A 23,106-nucleotide genomic window follows, 5' to 3' on the forward strand; every position below is an offset into this window, starting at 1 on the left:
AAAATTACAACAATTTGCATATTCAAGAGCATGATTCAGGAGTTCACAAGCAACCTTGGGAAAACTGAATGACTTGTATTGTTTGGCACAGATCATCAAAGTACCGAAGAGATACCAAGTTTTATTGAGATCAGTTCACGTAGAAAAAACGTCGGTGTTGCTCCTCAGTACATCAGTAGAAAATGCTATTTTTCAGCACTGGTGTTCTGTGTATTGCTGAATGGTGGTCGTACAATATGTTTCCTGCTGCTAGATCCCACATGAATGAGAAAAGGTCTGCAATGTGCCCGATTAAAAGCCCACGTGCTGGCACAGCAGCTTTTTCACAGTGCTCGCCCACCCATCTCACGTGAAAATGCAGGCGTGCAATCTTTTTGCGATAAGCATTTTCACCTGTCTGGTTGATTGTGTGTGCAGCTTGGTCCCGTTGGAAGCTGTTCCAGTTTCAGCTTAAGCACTTCCCTCGATCATGTGCATTCATATTGTACTATGCAGGAGGAGATTTCAGGGCTTAGAGCTGTATGAGGACCTCCGATTCACAAAGGGATGGTGTTGTACATTGTAAAAAGCAGCAAAAGAAAAAATGCAGACATGAATGGACAGTAGCATCCTATGTCCACATTCTGGAATGTGCCCTCATTTTCATTTTTAGTTATTTGTTTACCTATTATTACTGTTACTATTTTTATTGGGTGTTTTACTAATTTATTCTGACACCTTGGTTGCGGCTCTAACCTCATGGCTTTGTGCCGGTGGCAGAACTTTGTAGTTTATATTCTTTTGATTTTATCTACCTCCTGAGTTTTGTGGGACCTTGTGTTCTCCTCTCCCCCAACCCCTCCCTCTCCCCTTGCAGACTGAAAAGGCAAAGCTGGAGGAACGCATTCAGATGCTGAGGGAGAGTTGTGTTGTAGGTGGCACTTCATATTGATTGCCTGCGCATGGCTTTGGCATCCTTTCTCGATTCTTGCTTATCTCCTGACTTCATTAGCGCACTTCTCCTCTTTTCTTTCTCTTGCTTTATGTCATAAAATGAGTTGACTTTTTGCTGCAGATGGTTAAAAAAAGCTGTTTGGTTCAAGTTATACTGTCTGGCTGGAAATACTAGAGGTCTTTAGTTGTGGGACCAGTATAAATGACTAATGACAGATGTCTCAGTGCCTTTGGTATTCTGCCACTTCGTGTGAGGTTGTAGGTTTGGCTCCCAGCCATGGTGGGTGTATTTTGACAGAGCTTGAATTCAAAAACGTGTGCGCACCATGCTTGGGCGTACATTCAAGATTCCCGAGTGATCCTGATTAACCTAAGGCTTCCTCCATTGGCTACAAGGCACATCTCGCCTCCTAGCAAAGTGAGCAGCTTTGAGACTTTCAAGTGACTGCAGTGCTACATTTATACTCAATGGTAGTTGAACATAGTACTTTATTAACTTCTTGCTCAACATCAGTGTGGATCCACTTCCCTTGCACTCATTTAAATGTGTGTAAGCCTGGACGTGTGTATTGTGATTTGTACGTGCCACTTGTTTAATGTTTTCCTAAAAGCATTTCCCTTAATGTAGCTTCATATCCAACTTGGTAGTATAATTTCGGAAATGTCTATTGCTTTCAGCTGTGTTTTAAATGCAATATCTGCATAACACTAATGGACCGTTTCATGAAGAAATGTCCAACGGAGCCAGTCAGATACTACAACATAATAAGCGTATAACGTGCAGGAAGTGGATTGCTAGAATATGCAAGTCTCGCACATTGTATAGCCACATTGTATGTGCCTTGCTTTCCTTCTGTGAATATTTTACATAAGAGCAAGAATGCTTGCAGACATCTGACAGTGCACACAGTCAGAGCTTTCAGCGTCAAGTATAAAGCAAATGATGACGCTCATTTTAGAAAAACGTGCAGTTTGCTCTCGTACGAAATTAAGTCCCTTGCCACATGCCTCAGTCTTCCTTTCCTGTGCATTACCTCACACTCTTTGTTGTGGTGGTGGTATCTTTTCTCACGCCTGCACGTTGGTAATGACATGCTTTGTGCGCATATGCCTTTTACAAAAGCTGTGCACTTAGCTGATCTTTGGGGTGGTGTATACGTACGCGCTTCCTGGATCAACTTTTGCCACTTTGCAGTCGACGAAAGATCTCGAAGCCAAGTGCGTCTCAAAGGCCGATGAATGCCGGGAGCTGACTGTGAAATGCAAGGTATGTGCAGCAGTGTGTTCCATTTCACCGAAAAAGAGTGATCTGGTACTGAGGTTGAAAATGCTTACTGTAACAGTGCTACCTGAAACTGCTCTGCCTATCTAATTATATAATGTGCATTCTTGTTGCAATTCTTGCTTTTCCAGTATGATATTTTTGGAATTAGCAGTTCAATTGTTCATTCCCAATTGAGGTGTCTATTGTACAGCCACCTCATAAAAACAAAAACTAAAAGAAAGTTACATTGTCAATAAAAAGAACCTAAGGGTTGCATGGCTTCAACCATTAAGTTTAGCACATGCAAGGCTTTGAAGAAGTTTTCTACCGAGTTTTGTCTCGTAGTGATAAAAAGTTGTAGTGGTTCAACTTCGAAATTTCTGTGGTAGCACTGCAAAAATACTGCCAATAACTGTGCCAATGTCCCCGTTTAAGTTAAGCTATGTGTACTAACTCCCCTGCAGACTTTTACATCTTGCAAGAAGAAAGTAAATTAATTAGTTAGCTCACTCAAAAATGTGATTGAGCGAAGTTGTCGATTGCAGATTCAGCAAAGAATTGAGGAAATAAATGTAAGTAAACTGGTAATAGAAAATGCTTTGCGTTGCTCTTGTTTCAATAGCTACAGTGTCTCTTATTCCCAGAGTCTCTTTGCGACATCAGTGCTCTCTAGAGGCTTACTGTATTCAAAAATGATGTAGCATGATGGCTCATTTTGGCTTTGATACGCTGATTGTCAGAGCATTTGAACGACTAATTTTACAAAAGCAATGATGATAGAATGTCTATTCTAGTCTGTATTGACACATACCATCATTTATGAACCAACCGCTACGGCAGATACACGTTTGGGTGAAGAAAACGTTTTTGCTGCTCATGTTAGGGGGAAGACGTCGACTCCTGACTGTCTATCTTGTTTCGCCCATGACATTACTGTTGTAGAAAGAACAAATCTCTATTTTCTTTCGCTCTCACATGCATTCTAAAAAATGGCAGAATGTATGTGATAAATTGGCCACTTCGTCAGCTAAAAAGTTCAACGTTAATGCCCATTATGAATCTAATGAATTATATAGATCTGTTAGGGGATTAACACTTAACTTTTACTATATTACTGTACTTAGTTTTTTGCAGTTAACTTTGTTCAGTATGAAACATTTTGACTGCAACTTTGAACCAGAAAGGCTGACTGACCCTATTCTTTCATTATTTTTTTATGGCTTAAAAAATGTGAAATGAGCTTTTCTGAACTGATGGTATTTTACTCGCTCATCTCTTTGTGCCCTCACCTGTAAACCCACCTCCATGCCGACGTTCTTGTGACTGTGAGCAGCTTCTTTATGCCACAGCCTTGGTTTTGATGTTTTACTACTACATTTTTGTCTAGCGACGCCCTGCCTCCTGCCGTGTTTTGCTTGATATCTGGAGGCATGGTTTTATTTTTTCATCTTGAAGACTTGAATGCTTTTTTATTCTGTACGTGCCTGTATACTTTTGCGCTGTGGTCTTGCGTGTCTTTCATTTGCAGGATAAGGTGCTTATTTCATTTTTGAAATTTGATTTTCGTCCTTGTGGTACTGTTTTTATGTGTAATGTCGAAGAGCATTAACGCAGTAGAGAGAATTTGAAATGATAGACAGAGGGCAAGATCTTTCCTTGCGTTGAAAAATCGATAGCACAGAGCGAAAAACGGGACATCGTGTGAAGAAAACAATGAAAGCATGTGCCGTAAGCAAATGCAATAACTGCAGCAATACTGTAAGCAATGGAAGCACAAATGACAGGACAGTATTTGTGTATTCAAAAATTAGCACGCGCTCATCTGTTCTTTAATACATTGATTGGATAAAACCCATCCTTTATACCTGCTGAAAATTAATTCATTGATGACAGCAACGTAAAATGTTTGGTTCTTGTAGGCTTTGATAGTCAGAAGTAACAAGTCTTGCAAGAAACATAGCCAATTGACAATACAAACCCAAATATTGTAACGTTTAGGTGGTAGATTAGATGACTTCTTTTCTTTCCTCATCATAGTAATGCAGCAGATCGTGAAGTTAACCATCTACGTGAAGGGTGCAAAGTATATCTCAGCATAAAGTGCTCTTGATGCCGTTGTACTATCAATCCTAAGTGCAATCTTTTTGGATAAGTGCTCCTGGTACTGGGAACGGATGACAGCACAAATTGTGGAGATGATGTCATTGCTCGCTACCTATTTTTGTAGCTATTTTATTGGCCGTGTAGCTGGTGCAGTCGTGTGTGGTAAGCCTCTCCTGGTGCCTGAAAAATAGCATGCACGCATCTATATTTTGGAAACTGTGTACGGTAGCGCGTGCTGAAGTGCAGCTTGTAGTTTTATACACTTTTTGTACGCTTATACACGCACTGAGTAGGTTAGCTGACATTACGCACATGCCGATACTGTATGCAAACACCTGTATGCTGTGTCTGAATAGTTAACTGTGGTGCTTCTTGCTTTTCTGTGGAGCCGTACCGCATTCCTAGCATTCCTGATGTCCGCCTTGGAAAAGTGCTTTAAGGTGCTGTGCTATATTTTACCATGTACTGATGTACCCTAATGGTGCCTGTTATTATTTTTACTTTGGTTTTTGTCGACGCTTTTGAACAATACTTTTTATTGTGCAAGAGTGGGCTGTAGTTCCTGTGATTTCTTTTGAAGCATGAAGTTAAAATGCATGTAACTTGAACATTGAGGACCATGCCTGTAGTGTGCCAGTATTTATGCATTTATTATTATAGTATTGCTGGTGCCATCAGAGGTCTCATTTACAAGTCCCATATCAAAATGCTCATTTATCATGATGTTGTGGGCCATTGCAAGCAATTTATTGGTCAATTGATTGGTTAGATTTATGCTCGGATATCATATAGCTGCCTTCGTAGATACAGTTATTTGTGCATCAGACACCGAAGGTGTATAAGAGAGTTCCTACAGGTTTGCCATTGCCCAAAGTCTATCAAAGGCTTTGCAGACATCCATCTTGTTATGTCCAGTGCAATTTGTTGACTACATATGAAAATCTTCCCTAGCTTCATTATTTGCGAGACTAATTCCACAGCTTCTATACTTTGCTATATTTGACGAGTGTGTCTGTAGTTTTTCTTGTGTGTCCTTGTAAGGATGCAAAATCTCAGTAGCAGAAGTCTTCGACAGGAGAACAATAGGGCAAATACCGGTGGCAAGTGAAGTTCTAACATGTTTGCGAAAACCGCTGTTTCAACACAGGTGAAGTGTTCCCTTTCATATTAGGCACAGGCACACAATGTGTATGGGTCTCCGCAGTGGTATCTACTACCAGGTCGTGACACCTTACCCATAGCTAATGGATGCAGCTTTCATAGAACAAAACTCGTTGTGGAACTCTCCTATACAGCTTCGCTGTAAAAAGAATTGCCTCTCATCATCATCATCATGCAGCAGCTTCACTCATTTAATCATGTACGAAGAGAGAACTCTGAGAAGCCAGCATTATTTATTTTCATGAGTGCCCTTGCCTGTTCTGCTGTGCATTGGTCCGGAGCTGTTTATATACGGAACCTCAGGTCCCCCCTCTGGTTTGGAATGACACGGGTCGTTGTAGTGCCTGCTCGTCTTTGGCTGTATATGCGTCCTCATTTTCGTTGTATTTTTTATCTCTCCTACGTGTTGTTTTATTTGGTTTTGCATGCCTTCTTGCTTTTTTCTTCCCTTCCCTACCCCCTCTACTTTCTTTCTGAACTCCCCCATCCCGTTCCCACGACAACTGCGGCCTCGTACGAGACAGGTGCTGCAGCTGGAAGCGCAGCGAGAGGCCGAGGTGCGCACGCAGGTCCTGAACAGCTCAAAAGAGCTCGAAGAGGAGCTCAAGAGAGAGCGAGCCAAGACTGAGAAGCTGCTCAAGGTGAGGCACGAAATTCACGCTACCCTCTTTTGCATAAGCTTAGGTGAGAACAGTTTTGGGTTAAACTTTAATGAAAGTCGTTGGAAAGTAAGACATCTTTGAAGTGCGAGTGCTTCCGGCATGGCTAGTAACCTGCAATAGTTGGTGCTGTCGTGACATTGTTCTTGTGGAACATGTTTCAGCAATGTCCAGCGGCTATTGTAGGGTGGTGTTTTAAGAGTTCTAAACACTGCAGAAGACAATAAAAAATGGTTCAACAAGGTTTGTCTCGAGGTGTAGCCAACGTTTCGACAAGTGCAGTTGCCTCCATTGGAATTGTTGCCCTGATGAAGGCGAGTACACTCGTCAATATGTTGGCTGCAGCCCGAGGCATCCCTTATTGAACCACTATTGCTGAAGCAAGGAAACAGCGTGTCACAAGGTGTAGGTAGAGTGTTGGTGTTCACTGAAAGAGCAAAATGGTTTTAGTACACCTACCCATTGACGAATAATGCCTCAGTGTTTGTGGTGCTCAGCAGTAAGTACAGTGTCTGGGCTTCGATTCCCTGCCACTGTGACCACATGCCGATGGAGATGGAACACAAAAACCTTGACGCGTTATCCCCTGAGGGCAGGATGTAGAGTCCGAAATTGTCAAAATCAATCTGAAAGCCTCTCTTATGGCTTCCCTCTTAACCCACCACGCAGTTTTTAAGCGTGAAACCCTGCATTCAGAGAAGGCCACATGACAGTGAAGGTGTAACGACACGCCTTTTGAAATCATCCTCATGCAAGGCAGCACATCGGGACACCCGACGTATTAGCTGCATTGCGTAGCAATGATTAGCTTAAAAAAAAACTAATGAGGGCATTTTATAGCAGACTATAAACACTGAAATCAAGAGACGTGATCATAATACAAAATTTGCTGTGCGTCCCTCATTAATCTGTGGCACTGTGCTGTGTTCCTAAGAGGTTGAGCATGTACATGTTGAGCATGTTGAGCAGAGCATGATGAGCATGTACATGTTGGGCATGTTGAGCAGGGTATCTTATAGTTAAACATGTTTTAATGCTGAATGAAATTTCCACTTGCTCTGCAAAGTGTTACATGATGTCTATAGGATGCCTTTGTCACTGACATCTGTAGCATGTTTCTTATCACAACACCTCATTTAGCTTTGCTGTTTCATAATAACTTCTCACACAGACATTCTTGCAGTGCGTGGAATCTGTGCTGTTATTTTGTATAAGTGTCTGTATTCAAAGGGTTGTGTGTGCTGCTGTGTGGTCATCACCTTAACTTTCACCCAACTTTCAAGTCTTTTAAGTTCAGTGGTCATCTATTTTTAATGTTTTCTTGCAGACACTTGAAATGCTGAAGGAAACCTGTGAGGAGTTAGACAAGCAGGTGGTCAGCTACGAAAAAGAACTGTCATTGGCTGACAGTAAGAATCAAGAGTACGAGGCTCAATGGTGATTGCGCTTTTCATTTCCCATCTGTTCGTTCATTTCGGCTGAGCTGTAGGTAGTTTGTCGTCGCGGATGACCTGTTCATTTCACTTTGTTTCCTTCAAGGTGTGCAGTGCTCACGGAATGAAAATCGGCATCAAAACTTTAACCGTGTAGTGTCACTACGAATCTGGTCACTAAAGCTGATGTTGGATCTGATGTGGGCGTACGAGCCAATATTGTACTTATGTGACACGAACTTCAGAAGGTGGAAATGAAGGCGTGTATGCATCACTTAGCCTTAAATTGGTTCGTTTCATTCTGTAAGCACTGCGGCCAGTAGCTGAAGCTGGTGTAGGCCCGCATTCATGTACATTTTGCAGCAGTTAAAAATGAACGAAAACATTGGAGGCTTACGCCAGTTACAACGCATGATATCGATATGTATGTAAGTGTAAGAACTTTTAAATGGTGTGAGGTAAAAGAACTACTTCCATCTCCAAAAGCGGGCATGTCACATATGTTAAACAAAATTAGTACGGTGCTTAAAGGGGCCCTGCAACACTTTCATGAGTTATAATGGAATAGTCTCACTATTATAGTGCATGACGCTTCACAAATCACGTGCCGCAGAAATTTTTAGAACCTGGGAAGTACGAGCGGAGTTGCAGGGATATGTCACACGCTTCAAGTGCTTTCTCTCTCTCCTTTCATATCAGGGAGCGTGCTGAAAACTACGCTAGGAGGGGGATGACAAGGCGGCAAAATGATGCATCCTTTACTATTTACTCATACCTCTCATAGATCTACGAGCACGTCGTTGTTGGCGTAGTAGGCCTTCCATCGCTTCGGGGTCTTCGGCTTGCCGCCGCCGCCCGCTTCACAGCGATTTGTTGGGCTAACTGTTGCCTTCTTCATTTTTACTGGACCAGTGCTAAGTAGTGGGATTTACCCAATTTCTGTGGCACAAACCCGTTTATGATGATGATAGTTTTTTTGGTTCACCGGACAAGGAATGATTTGCTAAACAGCTTCACTCTTAAAGGGGTACTGACACAAAATTTCGCGGCCGAGATAGCCTGCTGGATCGATTCCCGCGTACGTGCGTGTGCCATCTGCAAAATATCGACAGCGAATAAAGCTTGGAAGGTATTTTATATGAATTTTGAAGTTCGCGAGCGCGATCCAGCATTATAGGCCACACCTATTGCATTGACACCCTCGGAGGTGACCCGAGGTGACCCCCCTACTTCCCCTACGTAACCGTTGCAGCCGGTACAAGTTATGATGACGTCGTAGCCGCCATTTCTGTTTTGACGCGCTTCCCGACGAATCGCTCCTCGCCAGCGGGTCAAACCTGAAGTGATTCGCCACGTTGAAAATTCCTTCCATCCCCGCCGCAAAAAAATCGTCGCCATCAGACGACGATGAGCCCGGCGACGACAGACCGCGCGGACATGCGTCACTGTTCTGTGTGCTCACGTGACCGAGCGTTTCACTCGCTAGGTGGTGATAGTTGCACCCGGCGGCTTGTCGTTTTTGGAGCTCTGTCAAACCGAAACTGAGGCTGTGTCGGTAATGAGAAGCTTGTAATTAATTATCTGTCGCGCGCTGCAGCAAACGATGTGCCGTGTTATGACTAACAGGCCCCCAGCAACACATTGCAGCAAAAAAACGCGGGGCGAAAACTTTTGTGTCAGGACTCCTTTAAAAGCTTGGCCAGCTGTGAATTGTGTTTGTAAAGCAATCACTTCAGACTATGACTCCTTCAGTGTAGTAGAGTTACCAATGTGCAGACAGTGTTGCTAATGGCTGGCTTTGTGGCAGGGCGGCGCACAAGGAAACCGTGGACAAGCTCAACAAGAAGATCTTCGAGCTCAAGGAGTCCCTGTTGCTGGAGAAGACTAGCAAGTATGTCTCACACCTCTTGCATGCTTATTTACTGAAGCTTTTCCGATTGCGTTTGTCGGGCTCTGGTGATTGGTGTGAGAACGGTACTTTAGCTGACTTTTGTGCAGATGCTGTCGACTCGAGTTTAGCTTCTGTGAGAAATTTGATTTCTTGCAGAATAGAATGTACCTAACACATTGTCAGTTCTTGAAAATCTAGCTACTATTGCGAAACAAGAACTAGATTTAGGGCCACATACTTCCTCCACCCAGCATGCCTGCTGGGGTATTTGTTTAACCTTTTTAGTTGTATTTAAGCCTTGTTTCTTTGGTACCGCAGACTGTCTTCAATGTGAAAACTTTACCAGCACTCATGCATTCTTCATTGTCCTTGTCTTCGTTCTCACTGTGTTTCATGTGATGGACCTACAGCATTATGTTGGACGTGTTGGTACTCAAACTTGAAAAACACCTTTGTACTAGTGGACGAGAACAGAATGGGATGTTGACACTACGATGCGTTTTTGCATTGGATTGCTGTCTTCCTCATTCTACCCTTGTCTGCTGGCGCTGAGATAATTTCTAAAAGTGCACTCTTATCCCCCTTAGGCGTGAATTGTGATCCACCGCCTGCAAATGTCAAATTCGCACAACATAATTCTAAGGCACTCGATATCATATTCCAGGAAAGAAAATTAAGTAATATGTTGTTTCATGTCAGGTTTGGAAATTAATTCTTATTCCTGTAATTAAATACCTAGTTATTCTGCAGTCAGTCACGTTCCATTTTTAGATAACAAGAATCAAATCGTAGGCTCAAAATGCATGCGCAATTTCTTTTTTGGTTGTATTCATTTAGAGCAAAGAAAAATTATACTTTTGACGTTGGCCTTCAAACGTGGCACATTAACTGAGCCGCCAAAAATCGTAGTGCCTTCAGTGAATTTGTCAGCTGCATTCATATGCAGCACATTGAGATTAAGGAAAGACACAGTGGTTATGCAGAAGGTTCGATTCATCCTATGTCCAACGAATCTTGCTCTGTCTTGGCTGCCAGCCCAAGGAAATGGAAAAAAATCCCACTCTAAATCCTGCGCTAATGTCGTTCTTGTGTAGGCCCTGGTGTAGTTCTAAATCCTGCACTAATGCAGCTCCACTACCGTGAAACCCGAGGAAGTGCATAGGACGGCCAACCCAGCGATTCCCTTGGCAATTTCGCGCTTGCCGATGAGGTGGCGCCATCTCTCGGATGGCGCGGGTCTCAGCCGCATGCTTTTGAAGCGTTTTTCGCAATTTAGGTCAATTATTGCAATTAATTCTTGGTTATTTCTGTAGTTTATTTCATTTTAGACCTTGTTGGTATATGTTGTACTGGTTTTGAGCATTGTTAGCCTTGTTCTAGGCCTGTATTGACCACTGTGACCATGCGACATGAGACAGCGGATGGACGACAAGCAGGGCCCCTAAAGTGCTACGCACTTAAAACAACTTGTGTCCACATATGTGGACGTTACGCCTCAAGCCGTTATAAAATTAAAGCTTCATTGGAATGAATCCATGTATACCTGATGCAGGCAGCGGCTGGAGGAACAGCTCCAGGACCGTGCACAGGGCGAGAAGGAGGCAGAAGCGGCCCTGGAATCCGTGCGGGGCCACCTGCGTGAACGGGAGGCCCTCGTGCGAGAGTTGAGCGACCAGGTGGCTGACCTGAGGCGCCAGCTGGGCACGTACGAGGCCTCGTCCAAGGCGTGGCAGCGCAGGGAAGCCGCCTACCAGCAGGAAGTGGTCGCCATCAAGGAAGAGGTACCGTGTGACATCTGTGTAAACTAGGCGTAGGCAAGCATTCGAATGAGCACGACAGTATTCGAATTCCCTTCGACGCAAACTTACAATTTCCGAAATTTAGAATTAGTATTCGAAATGAACGAATACATGCACCAGTGTGTAAAATTGGGCTAGTTGGTTTAACTTCATTGTTTAAACAGCGCATTGTTTTATGCGCTGTTTAAACAATGAATACATGCACATTTTGCCATTGTAACCGCCCTGAAAAGGTAGTTTCACTACAGCGTGGGACTGCTATGCCATGAAGCCACCCAAACAGGGGGAATCTACACTGCCACAAAGCCACACTTCAAGGTTAAATGTACATTTTACTAATTGCTAGTTGCTACTAGAGCTAGTTGTTAAGGAGACATATTGAAACTGAAACCAGTAAGCACACCAAGACGAGGACGACACTAACGAACACATACAGCAGACATTTTACTTGTACCTCGATTAATTCTTTTAAATTTAAAGGTATTTATTATACTGACTTATATGCACTAACTGTAGCAAATTTTTAAACATAATGCATTTTACCACTTATAACTTGCACCCTATTAACATTTAAATATTGCTACTATTTAAAGTTGCTTCCACTTTGCTTCAAACAAAAAAAAGTGACATTCACACAAGGCTAGTTTTAATTATCAAAATATTGTGCAAGTACATTGAGTCATGATAAAAACACACATTTTTCTTTATAATATGTGATATATACTACCATATATGCTCGTGTATAAGCTGCACTTCTTTTTCATTAAATCTTGCTCGGGTGCTGGTTATACAGCAATCGGGCCTATAGCTACACATTAACACACTGTAGCGCCGCTGAGACTACTGTGTGTTAAAGTGAACCTTGTGTTATGCGTGACACTCCCGTGCGAAGAATGCGTATGTGGTTGATGCATGTTGCCTGTATCCTTGCCGGCTCACTCTTACAACCGTTCCCTCGCAACCACAGTTTACAGCTCAAAGGGCACAGTATCTTACACGTGGAAGGAAGAAACATGGGAGAAGGGCCTTTGAAGTTCAGGGAGCTGAGAAGGCTGGGAAGCTGGCCCTATTGTATGAACACGTAGTGCTCGTGGTATAGTAGTAGCATGGGCATGGTGGCTTTTCTTTCCTGCGTACACATCCAGGAGCTGCATTCAGTTATAACTGATAGCGTAGCATGGGAACATCGTAGTAAGTGGTTTATTTCCTTGTAGGAGGCATGCAAAAGCTCTCTGTGCTCATTGTTATCCTCTATATATTGTTAAAGTTGGTATCATAAGTGGCTTTGACTAATGCAGAAGTTGTGGGTTCAGTTCCCACTGGCAGCATTTCATGTACTTGTCCAGTTTTATTTACTCTTATCTCATAATCATTGAACTTCACTTAGAAACTATGAATTATGCGTCCTATGCTTTTCTTACCTTCATTATCTGTCGCGTTCATATTGTTGTATAATAAAAGCGATCCTCTAAACCAATTCCTCCTCCTCTTGTTCCTTGGTGATATCGTTGGATGCCACTGATTAGCAAAAATTATGTGTTAAATTAAACACCAAATGATATCATGTGTGTCTGCCTGACCTGCCAGTTGCCATTTCTTATTAGGCCAACCATAGTACAATTAAGTGCTTTAAATATTGTAAAAACCCCAATGAGGCGCAGTCTTGGATCTTGGCATATGTTCTTTACTACAGGCTTCCCAGCACATCACGGCCATTGCGTCCCTGAAGGCCAGCAATCTGAAGTTGAGCCGAGACCTAGAAGAGTTTGAGGCCACCCACAGGGAGACCCTGCAGTACCTGGAGAAACTGGAGAGTGACATGGATGGACAGAAGGTGATTTGAGGCACTTGCCGTGGTAGCTCGAGGATGGCGGGTCCTGTCTGTGGCGGCCACACTTCAGTGGAGAATGGAACGCAAAAACACCCGTGCACTTAGATTCAGGTGCATGCTAACGAACCCCAGATAGTCGAAATCGATTCCCAATCCCCCCACTACAGCATGCCTTGTGATCATATCGTAGTTTTGACTCGTAAAACGCTAGAATTCGATTTAGGGCACATCGGCCGAAGTTAGCTGCCCATTGTGGGGACACGGTGCCCATTGTGGGGACAGAGTGGGTCAGGCAACAAACGGGGGTTAAGGACGTCATAGTTGAAATCAAGAAGAAGAAATGGATATGGGCCGGGCACGTAGCACGTCGGCAGGATAACCGGTGGTCATTAAGGGTAACTGACTGCATTCCAAGAGATGGCAAACACGTGAGGGGCAGAGAGAAAATTAGGTGGGTAGATGAGATTAAGAAGTTTGCCGGTATAACGTGGCAGCAGAGAGCACAGGACCGGGTTGATTGGCGGAACATGGGAGAGGCCTTTGCCCTGCACTGGGCGTAGACAGGTTGATGATGATGATGATGTGGGGACGGGACACCAGCTTCAGAGCAGAGACATCCCCACCTCTCATTTCTTGCCCCTCTTTGTATGCCATGATGACTATGTGCCTCATACATGCACCTTGTGTAAGGAATGATGTGGCGGTAACCAGTGTGGCCTGTCATCACCCTTGCATTTATGAGAGGAAGTGGTGAGCGGGGTGGTAGCTGCGGCGACCAGCCATGCCGTGAAACAGAGCCTAGCAAGATGAACGGCACATTGGTGGGAGACGATGGCACTACACTTGCTGCACGTCCAAGTGCAAGCTTATTGCACACTCTGTGTCCTTGACATCTCTGGCTTCGTTACATTTTCTCTAACGCTCGACGTAGCTGCCCTGATCCTCACCCTTGGACCCCATGACTCGGTCATTCTTTGCATGCTGCAGAGCTTTTCCGAGACGGAAATCATGAAGCTGAACCAGACCATCGCACAGCAGACGAAGCTGATCAACTTCCTCCAAGCCAAGGTCACCGAATTGGAGAAGAAGAAAAAGGTGAGGCCTAGCGTTTGGTGTCGGAGCACATTTCTTTGCACTTTCAATGTCAAGATTGACCAATTTTTGTAGTGCTTTAAACAATGTGTTTGTATGTTAGATCTAAAAGTGACTATACCATATCTCATCTCATTTTTTGTTTTTCTTGAAGTTGTGACATAAAACTTCTGAGAATCTTACAAGGGCATAGTAAGCCTATTTTTTTAAAGACACCGTCAAGAACTTGCAAAAGTTAAAGAGAATATTAGAAGCTAGCATTGTGTTGCTTTATGCAGCACATTAAAAAAAAATTGTATATTTACATTTAGACGTGTAAGCTCATCATGCATACTAAACATTTGCTTGGGAAACAATGGTTCAGCTGTAAAGACCATTCAGGCATTGCAACCAACCACGGTGATACTTTTCCACTGAGCACGGCTAATGCTTAGCAACCAGCACGGCAGCTTAGTACCAATGACGTTACACTGCTGAGCTAAAAACCATGACTTCTATCCTGGCCGTGGTGGCCTCACTTCGGCAGTGGCATTATGCAAAGGCTCTTGTGTGTTCAAATTCATGTGCACAGTAAAGAACACCAGATAGCCAAAATTTGATTGCACACTGAAAGAATACCATCTAGAGTCTCCCTATGTAACATCTCCACACAGCCTGTTCTTTTACTGCGATGGTAACGGTGTCATGTCATTTCTTCATTTTTTAATTGTCCATATGGAGTGGTATGCTAGGCAGGCTGAAATGAAAATCTCTTCAAGATTCATAGCCTCTCTTTATCGACCAACCAACTGTGCAATCCATCATACCTTTATCCATAGAGTTTCCTAAAATTAACTAGAGCGGACTCAGGCGCTGCGATCGTTCAGCTACCATGGGAATGATGGGTAGTACACAAATTTGCCTAGTCTTCGTGCCTGCGGCTTGAAACATACTTGTGGCTTTGTTTATTGCTGTGTTTTGGCGTTTGTTTCGGATAAAAGAATAGACCGTTGTGAACTTCGTGACCAGGTTTGATTTGGTGAGCCTAAAAAAGTTAAAGTGGTGAAGTGGAACTGCTGACTTTTGCTGAACTTTGTTTTGCGACAAAGCAAATGCAGGCGACGCGCAGCCAAACGGAGCTGAAAGAACGAAGTTTAGACAAATTTGTGTACTACCCATCATTCCCCTGCTGGCTGAAGCGTCATGCGTTGCAGCTCCCATAGACACTAGCGCCAGAGTTCCCTCTAGTAAGTATTGTAGGAAACTCTATGCCTTTATCGAAGTGTCACTTAGTACAAGGGCAACCAGAATCTGCCAAATCACATTAGGCTGAAATTGCTAAACTTCTATTTTAACCCTTTGAGGGTCGAATTTTTTCGCGAAATCCAGTCCAAAAATGTGTAATTTTTTTATTGCTGAAATAAATTCTTCAGGCGATTTTATTTAAGAAAAAAACTGTCTAAAATTTTTTTTCGTGACCGTAAAGTGACAAAAAAATCATTTGTGTTGTTACATACACATGGTTTATTCGTAGTAAAATCAAGCAAAATCCTGACAAAAAAAAGCTTAACAGTTTTTTATAAATAAAAATTATGCATTGTATTAAACGTAGCTCACAGACATACAAAAATAAGCCCACTAGAGTACTTTTCCGGTAAAAAATGTTCGTGCTCTAACACTAAAAACTTTTCAGTGTGTGATATATAGTCATTGAAGAATGGCTCGCCGTGCACGATTTTCAGATGTCGCTCCGTGATCATCATCGGAGTCTAACCTCGTCAAAAAATCCTCGTCTGACAAAGTGAAATCCAATTAATTAGATTCGGATTCAGCACTTGGGGAATAGTCCGCATCGGAAGAATCGCTGCTCGACTCACCGGCAGCAGGGCAACCGGCGCGCTTTCATAGCGTAAGCGAACTGCGTCAGTGAGCGCACGGAAGAAAACTCTGTGGTTGTGCGCCTGTCCGGAAAGCAAAACGAGTGAAAAATCTACAGTAATCATTCGCCTTATTGCCAACAAGACGCAGTTAGTTTTTCCGAGACCCCAAAACAGGAAACCCATTCGCGGCGGCGTCGTTTGTGTAATTTAGCGCCGCACGGAAACAGATGCAATCGCGCCCCGGGGTGCAATAAACGAGAGAGTAACAAGCGGTCACCCTTTGAGAGATCAGAAACCAAACAGCTATCAGCTTTGCAGGCGCAAGAAGCGAAAACCACCTGAAGGACGAAAGCGAAACCAGCCGCACCGCGTGCGCGCGTTCCGATGCGCAACTGAACGCCGCCGCACCGCTTCGGAAAGCAAAAAAATAATAATAATAAAAGAAGAAAGACGGAGAGCCATCGGCGCATTAAAAAAAAAATTCCACGTGTTCCCGAAGCGTGGCAGCACATTCCAAGCAAGAGAAATGATCGAAGAAGGCGCGCGTTTGAAACCAACCACTCCGCGGGCGCGCTCGGTTGCGCAAGCGATAGCCGGGGCGCCGTTTTGCGAAGCATAAAAAAAGCAACAACGGAGAGACATCGGCGCATGAAAAAAATTCCACGTATTCCCGAAGTGTGGCAGCACATGTAAAGCAAGAGAAATGATCGAAAAAGGCGCGCACTTTAAACCAGCTGCACCGCGAACGCGCTCGGATGGGCAAGCGATAGCCGGCGCGCCGTTTTGGGAAGCAAAATAAAAATACAACGCAGAGACATTGACGCATGATAAAAATTCCACGTATTCCCGAAGTGTGGAAGCACAGGCCAAGCGAGAGAAATGATCGAAAAAGGCGCGCGTTTTAAAAATAAACGCTATGCCGTACATGTACGACGAAAACCCTTTGGTACCAGGAAGCTTCTGCCGTACATGTACGGCGAAAACCCTCAAGGGGTTAATGAAATGAAAAAGAAGAGACAGCAGAACTGCTAGCTGTTCAACTAAAGTTGCCAGAAAGTGCGATACATTTTCATTTTCGTCCTTCCTTTCTTTCCCAACCATTCACAGGCTAACTGGGTAAGTAAATCTTCAGTGCTGAAAACGACCAGTCACTCTGCCCGTCTTTTATGTTTTGCCACTGCTTTCAACATTCCTCATTTATAAAGCACAGAGCTTCTGACGCTGCGCACGAGAGCCTGTACGTAGTTTGCAGTAGTTATATATCATTGTGTGCCTGGTATTCTCCCGATGACAAAGTAGATTTGTACGCATAAATCACGCACCCCACGGGCTGGGTATCACATTTGAATCACAATAATCGCAGGGGCATAGATGAGGCGTGGCATCACACCTCCACGAAAGAAGTCTGTCAAAGCACATGAACTCTTGCAGGTGCTACGTTTCTTCGGTTGCTGTGTTGCACGTATGCACTGGCAGTCCTGTTGCAAATCTCATCAGCATTTTCTTTTGTTGCACTTTGGCCAATGCGATGATGTATATAGCGTGTCGTAGAGTATTTAATGGCTCAAGTATATACTTGGACACCGACATTACACCGATCACCAAAAGGAAATGCTTTTATTGTTATCATAAGTGGAGCTATACCTTGATGTAATGAATTGTAAGACATAATGAAGTAAAGCTAAAATATTTTTAGTCTGTGTCAGTATGTAAAACATGTGCTTTTAAAAAGAAATGCAGATGTAGTGAAGGCATCACGCCAGAAATGACTTCATTACAGTGATGTTTCATTTCACCTTCGTTCTTGCAAAAACTTTTCTGATTAACTTCAGTTTTTATTTTGAGGATAACATAGGTAGCAATGTCAAGCTGTAGTGTGAACAATTTCCAGCAATGTACCCTTGGAATGTTGGATGCCCTTGCACCTGATGGTGTGTTTGTGCATGCAGCACAGTGCATGAATTTTGTCTCCTGCACATTCGCATGGAAGTTATCGCAGAAATGCATACAATTTCTTGTCACTTTAAAGGCTACAAGAAGGCTATTTGTTTCGTCACTTCTGTAAGCCTGTGTATGAGGTGTGCGTAAGAAAGTAGCGGAGATCTCAAGTACTTTATGGAAAGCTGTCAGGGCAGGTGAAAATATGATTGAAGTTTTCGGGTCACTTATCAAGTAAATGCAAAAGGACATCTGGCATTTTTTCAGTGCTCCACTTGCAAGAGTTCTGTATGGAACGACGCATTTTGTGTGGAATTAATAGTACATAACAAGTGTTCCGTATTTCATACGATACAAGGTAGACATGTTGTGAGGTATTCTTAATATGGAACAACCCTTTCATGTGCCGTTATTTCTTTCTATAAACATTAAATTTTTGTGATACAAACATTTAAGCACTATTAGAGGTACCTTTAAGCTAGCTTTTTGACAAAACATTTTGTATGCAAGTGCAGATATGTAGTACTAAATAAATTGGACTAAAAGCAGTTTTACAAACTGTTTAATATTGCCCTTGGCTCTTACTTCAGGCAGATTGCTTGAGAAGGTGTTGGTTACTTGCCTTAAAGTATTCATTTTAGACTTGGTTAGTGGCCCTACTTTCAATTGACAAAATTACATGAACAGAAATGAGAACTTGCAAATTTTTACGCCTAAGCTTCTGTCAGTGACATTGCTGTCAAATATTGCGCCCGTTTTGATGTAGCTTCACAAAGTTCGGGACTTCTTGATAAAAAGAGGGGTCTCCCATCTTTCTTTGCCGCCGGTACTCACGCAGAAGCTGTGGGGTGGGCGTAGCAAGGACGGCATCTGCTGCGGCACGCCCCAGACGTCGACGCTGGAGAGCAGCTTGAGCAAGTACCAGTCCAAGTGCCGTCAGCTGCAGGACGCCCTGGATCGGAGCCGCTCCGAGGCCATGAGCCTGCGCCAACAGTGTGAGCTGCCACACATTGGCTTTAAGGGGTCATTGCCACCCCTCGTGCTTGGTAAAAAAAAACGCATACTCCAGAAAGCAGACGCTGTTCTGAACAGCTCGGCCAAGTCTTGCAGTCGTGCGCAACTAGGAGAGTTTAGAAGCGGATCACAAAGTTACGACTTTTTCAGATGCCCTCTTTTTATACAGAGACGTGTGCTCACTCTCTTTGGAGCTGCCGGCACCTGCCGGTTGGTGTCGCACAACAGATAGCGTGCTATTGGCCGATAGCCAACATAAGTGAAGAGCGGCATTCGGATGCGCTTTTTGTGACGGGGCGCCGCCATGTGACGGGCGCCGCACTCTGTAGTGTGCTAAAATTACCCGATAGCAACACGAGTACACCCCGGAATAACATTGGGAGGCAATAGTCGTGTTTTATGACGTGCGCTCAATGTCATGGCATGCACATGATGTAGCTTCCAGCGCGCTCGTCAGGACGAAAGGAGACAAAGCGCTTAAAGTGTGCGACAAATGCCTGTAACTATGCTTGTCCTTCACACATTCGAAAAATTTTCACGGTGATCAACTCATAAACTCCGATACTCCGGTCAGTTCGATCATTATTTTTAAAAGTGATTCAGGACCCCTTTAATGTAATGGTAAAGAGGAATGCTTAAATTAGTTGAAACTAGTGAGGTATTCTATGAAAACCTTGTTTTTCTTAGTCTTGCCTTAAGAAGTTGATTGAATTTCATCTTAAAACATCAGCACCTGTACTTCAGTCCAATGTGAATATCAAGATTTGCCTTTATGGCTCTGCCGAATTTTTGAAATGGGATTAGTTCATCTTTGGCCGCTCATAAATACATCCATTACTTCACATAAATGGTAAACAAGACCGGTCGTACTTTTTCCAGTTACACGGCATTGCAGTGAAGCATAGTTGTCACCTGTATTTAATTGTTCCATACTTCTTAACTTATTAAAGGGGTCATGAAGCACCCCTTGGGCTGATTGAAAAAACACATCCTGCGGAAAGCTGACACGGCTATGAACTGCTCTGCCAAATATTACAGTCGTGCGCGCCGCGTAATGGCCACAAGCGGAGCGCGAAGTTGCCGTTTCCCCAGGCACCCTCTTTTCAAACAGAGGCCGGTTCTCACTCTCGTCGGTGGGCGAGGCGTCTGTCCGCTGTACGTCGCAAGAGACATAGCATGCTTATTGGCCGATAGCCGACGTAAATCGAGAGCGGCGTTCGGATCAGATGCGCTTCTTGCCGCGGGGTGCCGCCACTTGCCGGCGCCGCACTCATTATATGTGTAACTTACCAACACAGCTCCATTTATTTTTTCTCTTTAGCCTCCCTTTAAAAGAGCATCTTGTGGTATTATACTGTATACATTATGAGGTATGTGTTTTCATATTTTGAATGAGAGGCATATACTTGTGTTTTTTTAAGCGTAAGTGGACCACCTCATGAGCTTTAGCAAAGAAAGGCTTTCTGTATTGGATACAAAACATAGCATAATATATATTTTGGCTGGCACAGTCTAATGCCATAGTCATACCTGTGTACTTTTGCGGATGGCTGCCAGGGAATAAAAATGTACTGTACAACAAGTGTAAGGAGTTTTTAAAAAATGAGTAATTTTGGCACATTGAAGTTGCTTCTGATAATATATTGACACACAGAAATATCAAAGCGCTGTTTGAGAAGCTTTTGGTCTTATGTGGCCAGAACAAACTAAGTGCCCTTTGGTAGATGACGTGTGTACATTTTTCGCGCTGCTCAAATGTGGTAAAAGGCAGTGAAGGAATGTCACTTCGTAAATGCCGATTGAGGAAAAAGAAGGTAGCGTCTATGTTCCAAGCTCACCTTCTGGCACCATGTCAATGCCACAGTTGAATATTTTCTTATCTCCTCTAACAGTGAACCAATTTGACTTTGTGAAATCACACAGTCGTTCTGGCACAGTTTCCTCTATGACCAGGATTTCCAACGGGGCCTGGCTTGGATCCCTTTAAAACGGAATAGACAAGATGATTGCTATAGCGCGAACTGACAAGGAGAGACACGAGCACAAGCGCTACTTGACAAGCCATAATCTCATTCTTATCTGTGGCTTGACTCTCCCATTTTTAAAGTTTTTAATTCTATCTACTGGATTAGCAATTTTCTAGCTCATGAGAATTTCATGAGATGAATCTTTGCAAACTACTTAGGTCTGTTCTACTTTTAATAACTTTACCTAAAAAAAAAAATGTATAGCATACTTCACTGAAGCAACGTGGAGTAACTTGCATTTCTGTTTCTTCTTGATGTGTGTGTGTTTGTGCAGTGAACCATGCTCTGGCAGCAAACGAGTCTCGCCACAACCACCCCCAGGGCTCCGAGACGGCTGCAGTGCCGACTTCTCCTAAGAGCCGCGCTCTGCTCACTGCGCTGACTCTCTCTCCTAGCGTCAGTGGGGCTGCACGTACAGGTACAATGCACTTTTCGTTGATTGATTCATTCATTCAGTCCGTTCATCCATCCATCCATTCATTCATGGTTAACAGAGCAAAAGTATGCGGACAAAAGAGGAGACCAGACGACACCAGCGTTCATGTCGTCTGGTATCCTCTTTTTGTCTGTGTACTTTTGCGCTGTGTTTTGTCTGCGTCCGGGAACATAATCCAACTCTCCCAATTTTCTATCCTCATCCATCCATTCACCCACACATCCATCGATCAGTCAAATAGCTTTCATATGCGAGAGCACGTGTTTGGATTTTTTTACCAGTACATTCGAGCTTACCTCGTTATGGCCCTGACTGTTGTATAGAGGTGCGTTATCATTAGATAATCTCTGGCTGCAACTCTGCAGCCTGTGAGACTGTGTGTGCACTGGCTCCCTTCCTTGTCACATGTCCTAGGGGTGGCCAAGGCCCAAGTGTCTCAGGAGGACGCCGGTGACGTCAGCGGGGAGAGCAGCGCATTGCCACCGCCGTCTCTGCGCATGCACCACAACATCCCCCACCGGTTCCACGTGGTGCTATGCATGCGCCCCACCAAATGTGCTGCCTGCCTCGATGCCATCCACTTTGGCCGCTACGCATCTCGGTGCCAAGGTGTGTCCGATGGCTTCGGTTGTGCTGACACGTGGAGCTTCATACTGAAATTACTGGTGGGAAGCTTGGTGTTGTAGTTGCTCAGCTACTGCAAGATTGATGGGAAGTAGTGTAGAACCTCATAAATACTTCTGCAAATCTAAGTGCTCAAGGCTGTGCCATCAGTGATGGTTCGTCTCAGCAGTACAGTTAACTCCTTACTAGTAAGTGGTTGGTGAAAAAAAGTAATTGAATTATGGTGGCTGTTACAGTGTAAGAGAAGAAATTGACCAACCACAGAACTGACAAAAATGTAATTGACTGATTAACAGTAATTACAGTCAAACCTCGTTAATACGTACCCACTTTAAACGTACTAACGGTTAAAACGTAGTTGCAACGAATCCCCGACCGAGTCCCATAGCATTCGCTGACCGGTTAAACCGTAGTGGTTCGCCCTATGCCTACCGGTTAGTGCGTACCCTGCGTACCGCGATAACTTTTTGTGCCATAAAATTTTACTGCGCCGCTCAACTTCCCGACGCCAGAATGTGCCGCCAAAGGTCTTCCGCCTTTTTGAGAAGTGCGCAGACCAGTCGATCCCCGATTCCGACTTCCGCGCGATTGCGGCGACGCCTTTGCGGGTAAGCATCGGGAAAGAACGAAGGCGAGGTGGCGGCCACCGACGAACGCGCCGACATGACTTATCGCCGACAACCTTATCACAATTAGTATCTTCAGCTGTCTGCTCGGGCACGCGTGCGGCGCAGCGCTACGTTTTAAGCCTACTGCACGCTTTTATTAGGTGACAACCTGAACGCGCTGAGCCGCCGATCGCTGCCGCTTCGTTGTGCGCGGCCGTCTTCAAGGCTGAAGTTGAATTAATGGCACAAATGCTCGGGCAGCGACGAAGAACTTCAGCCATGTACCAACTAGCCCGACAGCAAACGCTACTAAGCCGTCATCATGCGCGCACCGCTTTGTAGAAGCGAAAGCAGATCGCTGTTGCGTAGTTAGCGTTGCGGGTCGCGGGCGCCGAGAAACCTCGCTGCATTGACGTTGTCACACTAAACGCACG

At 44.1% G+C, this 23,106-nt stretch overlaps 1 protein-coding gene across 1 annotated transcript in view; it reads left to right on the forward strand.

Annotated features, from left to right (window-relative positions):
- The window catches only part of LOC119390366 (citron Rho-interacting kinase), a 102,436-nt gene that overhangs the window by 50,045 nt on the left and 29,285 nt on the right, over window positions 1–23,106 (forward strand). The window contains exons 19-29 of the mRNA XM_037657970.2: window positions 857–910; window positions 2,129–2,200; window positions 5,986–6,102; window positions 7,448–7,557; window positions 9,361–9,444; window positions 10,997–11,225; window positions 12,937–13,077; window positions 14,062–14,169; window positions 18,802–18,958; window positions 21,279–21,422; window positions 21,855–22,049. Of these exons, the coding sequence (XP_037513898.1) occupies window positions 857–910; window positions 2,129–2,200; window positions 5,986–6,102; window positions 7,448–7,557; window positions 9,361–9,444; window positions 10,997–11,225; window positions 12,937–13,077; window positions 14,062–14,169; window positions 18,802–18,958; window positions 21,279–21,422; window positions 21,855–22,049 (1,411 nt within the window). The remainder of the gene's footprint in view (window positions 1–856; window positions 911–2,128; window positions 2,201–5,985; window positions 6,103–7,447; window positions 7,558–9,360; window positions 9,445–10,996; window positions 11,226–12,936; window positions 13,078–14,061; window positions 14,170–18,801; window positions 18,959–21,278; window positions 21,423–21,854; window positions 22,050–23,106) is intronic.

The sequence above is a fragment of the Rhipicephalus sanguineus genome, chromosome 4, assembly GCF_013339695.2.
Source record: "Rhipicephalus sanguineus isolate Rsan-2018 chromosome 4, BIME_Rsan_1.4, whole genome shotgun sequence".
NCBI lineage: Eukaryota > Metazoa > Arthropoda > Arachnida > Ixodida > Ixodidae > Rhipicephalus > Rhipicephalus sanguineus.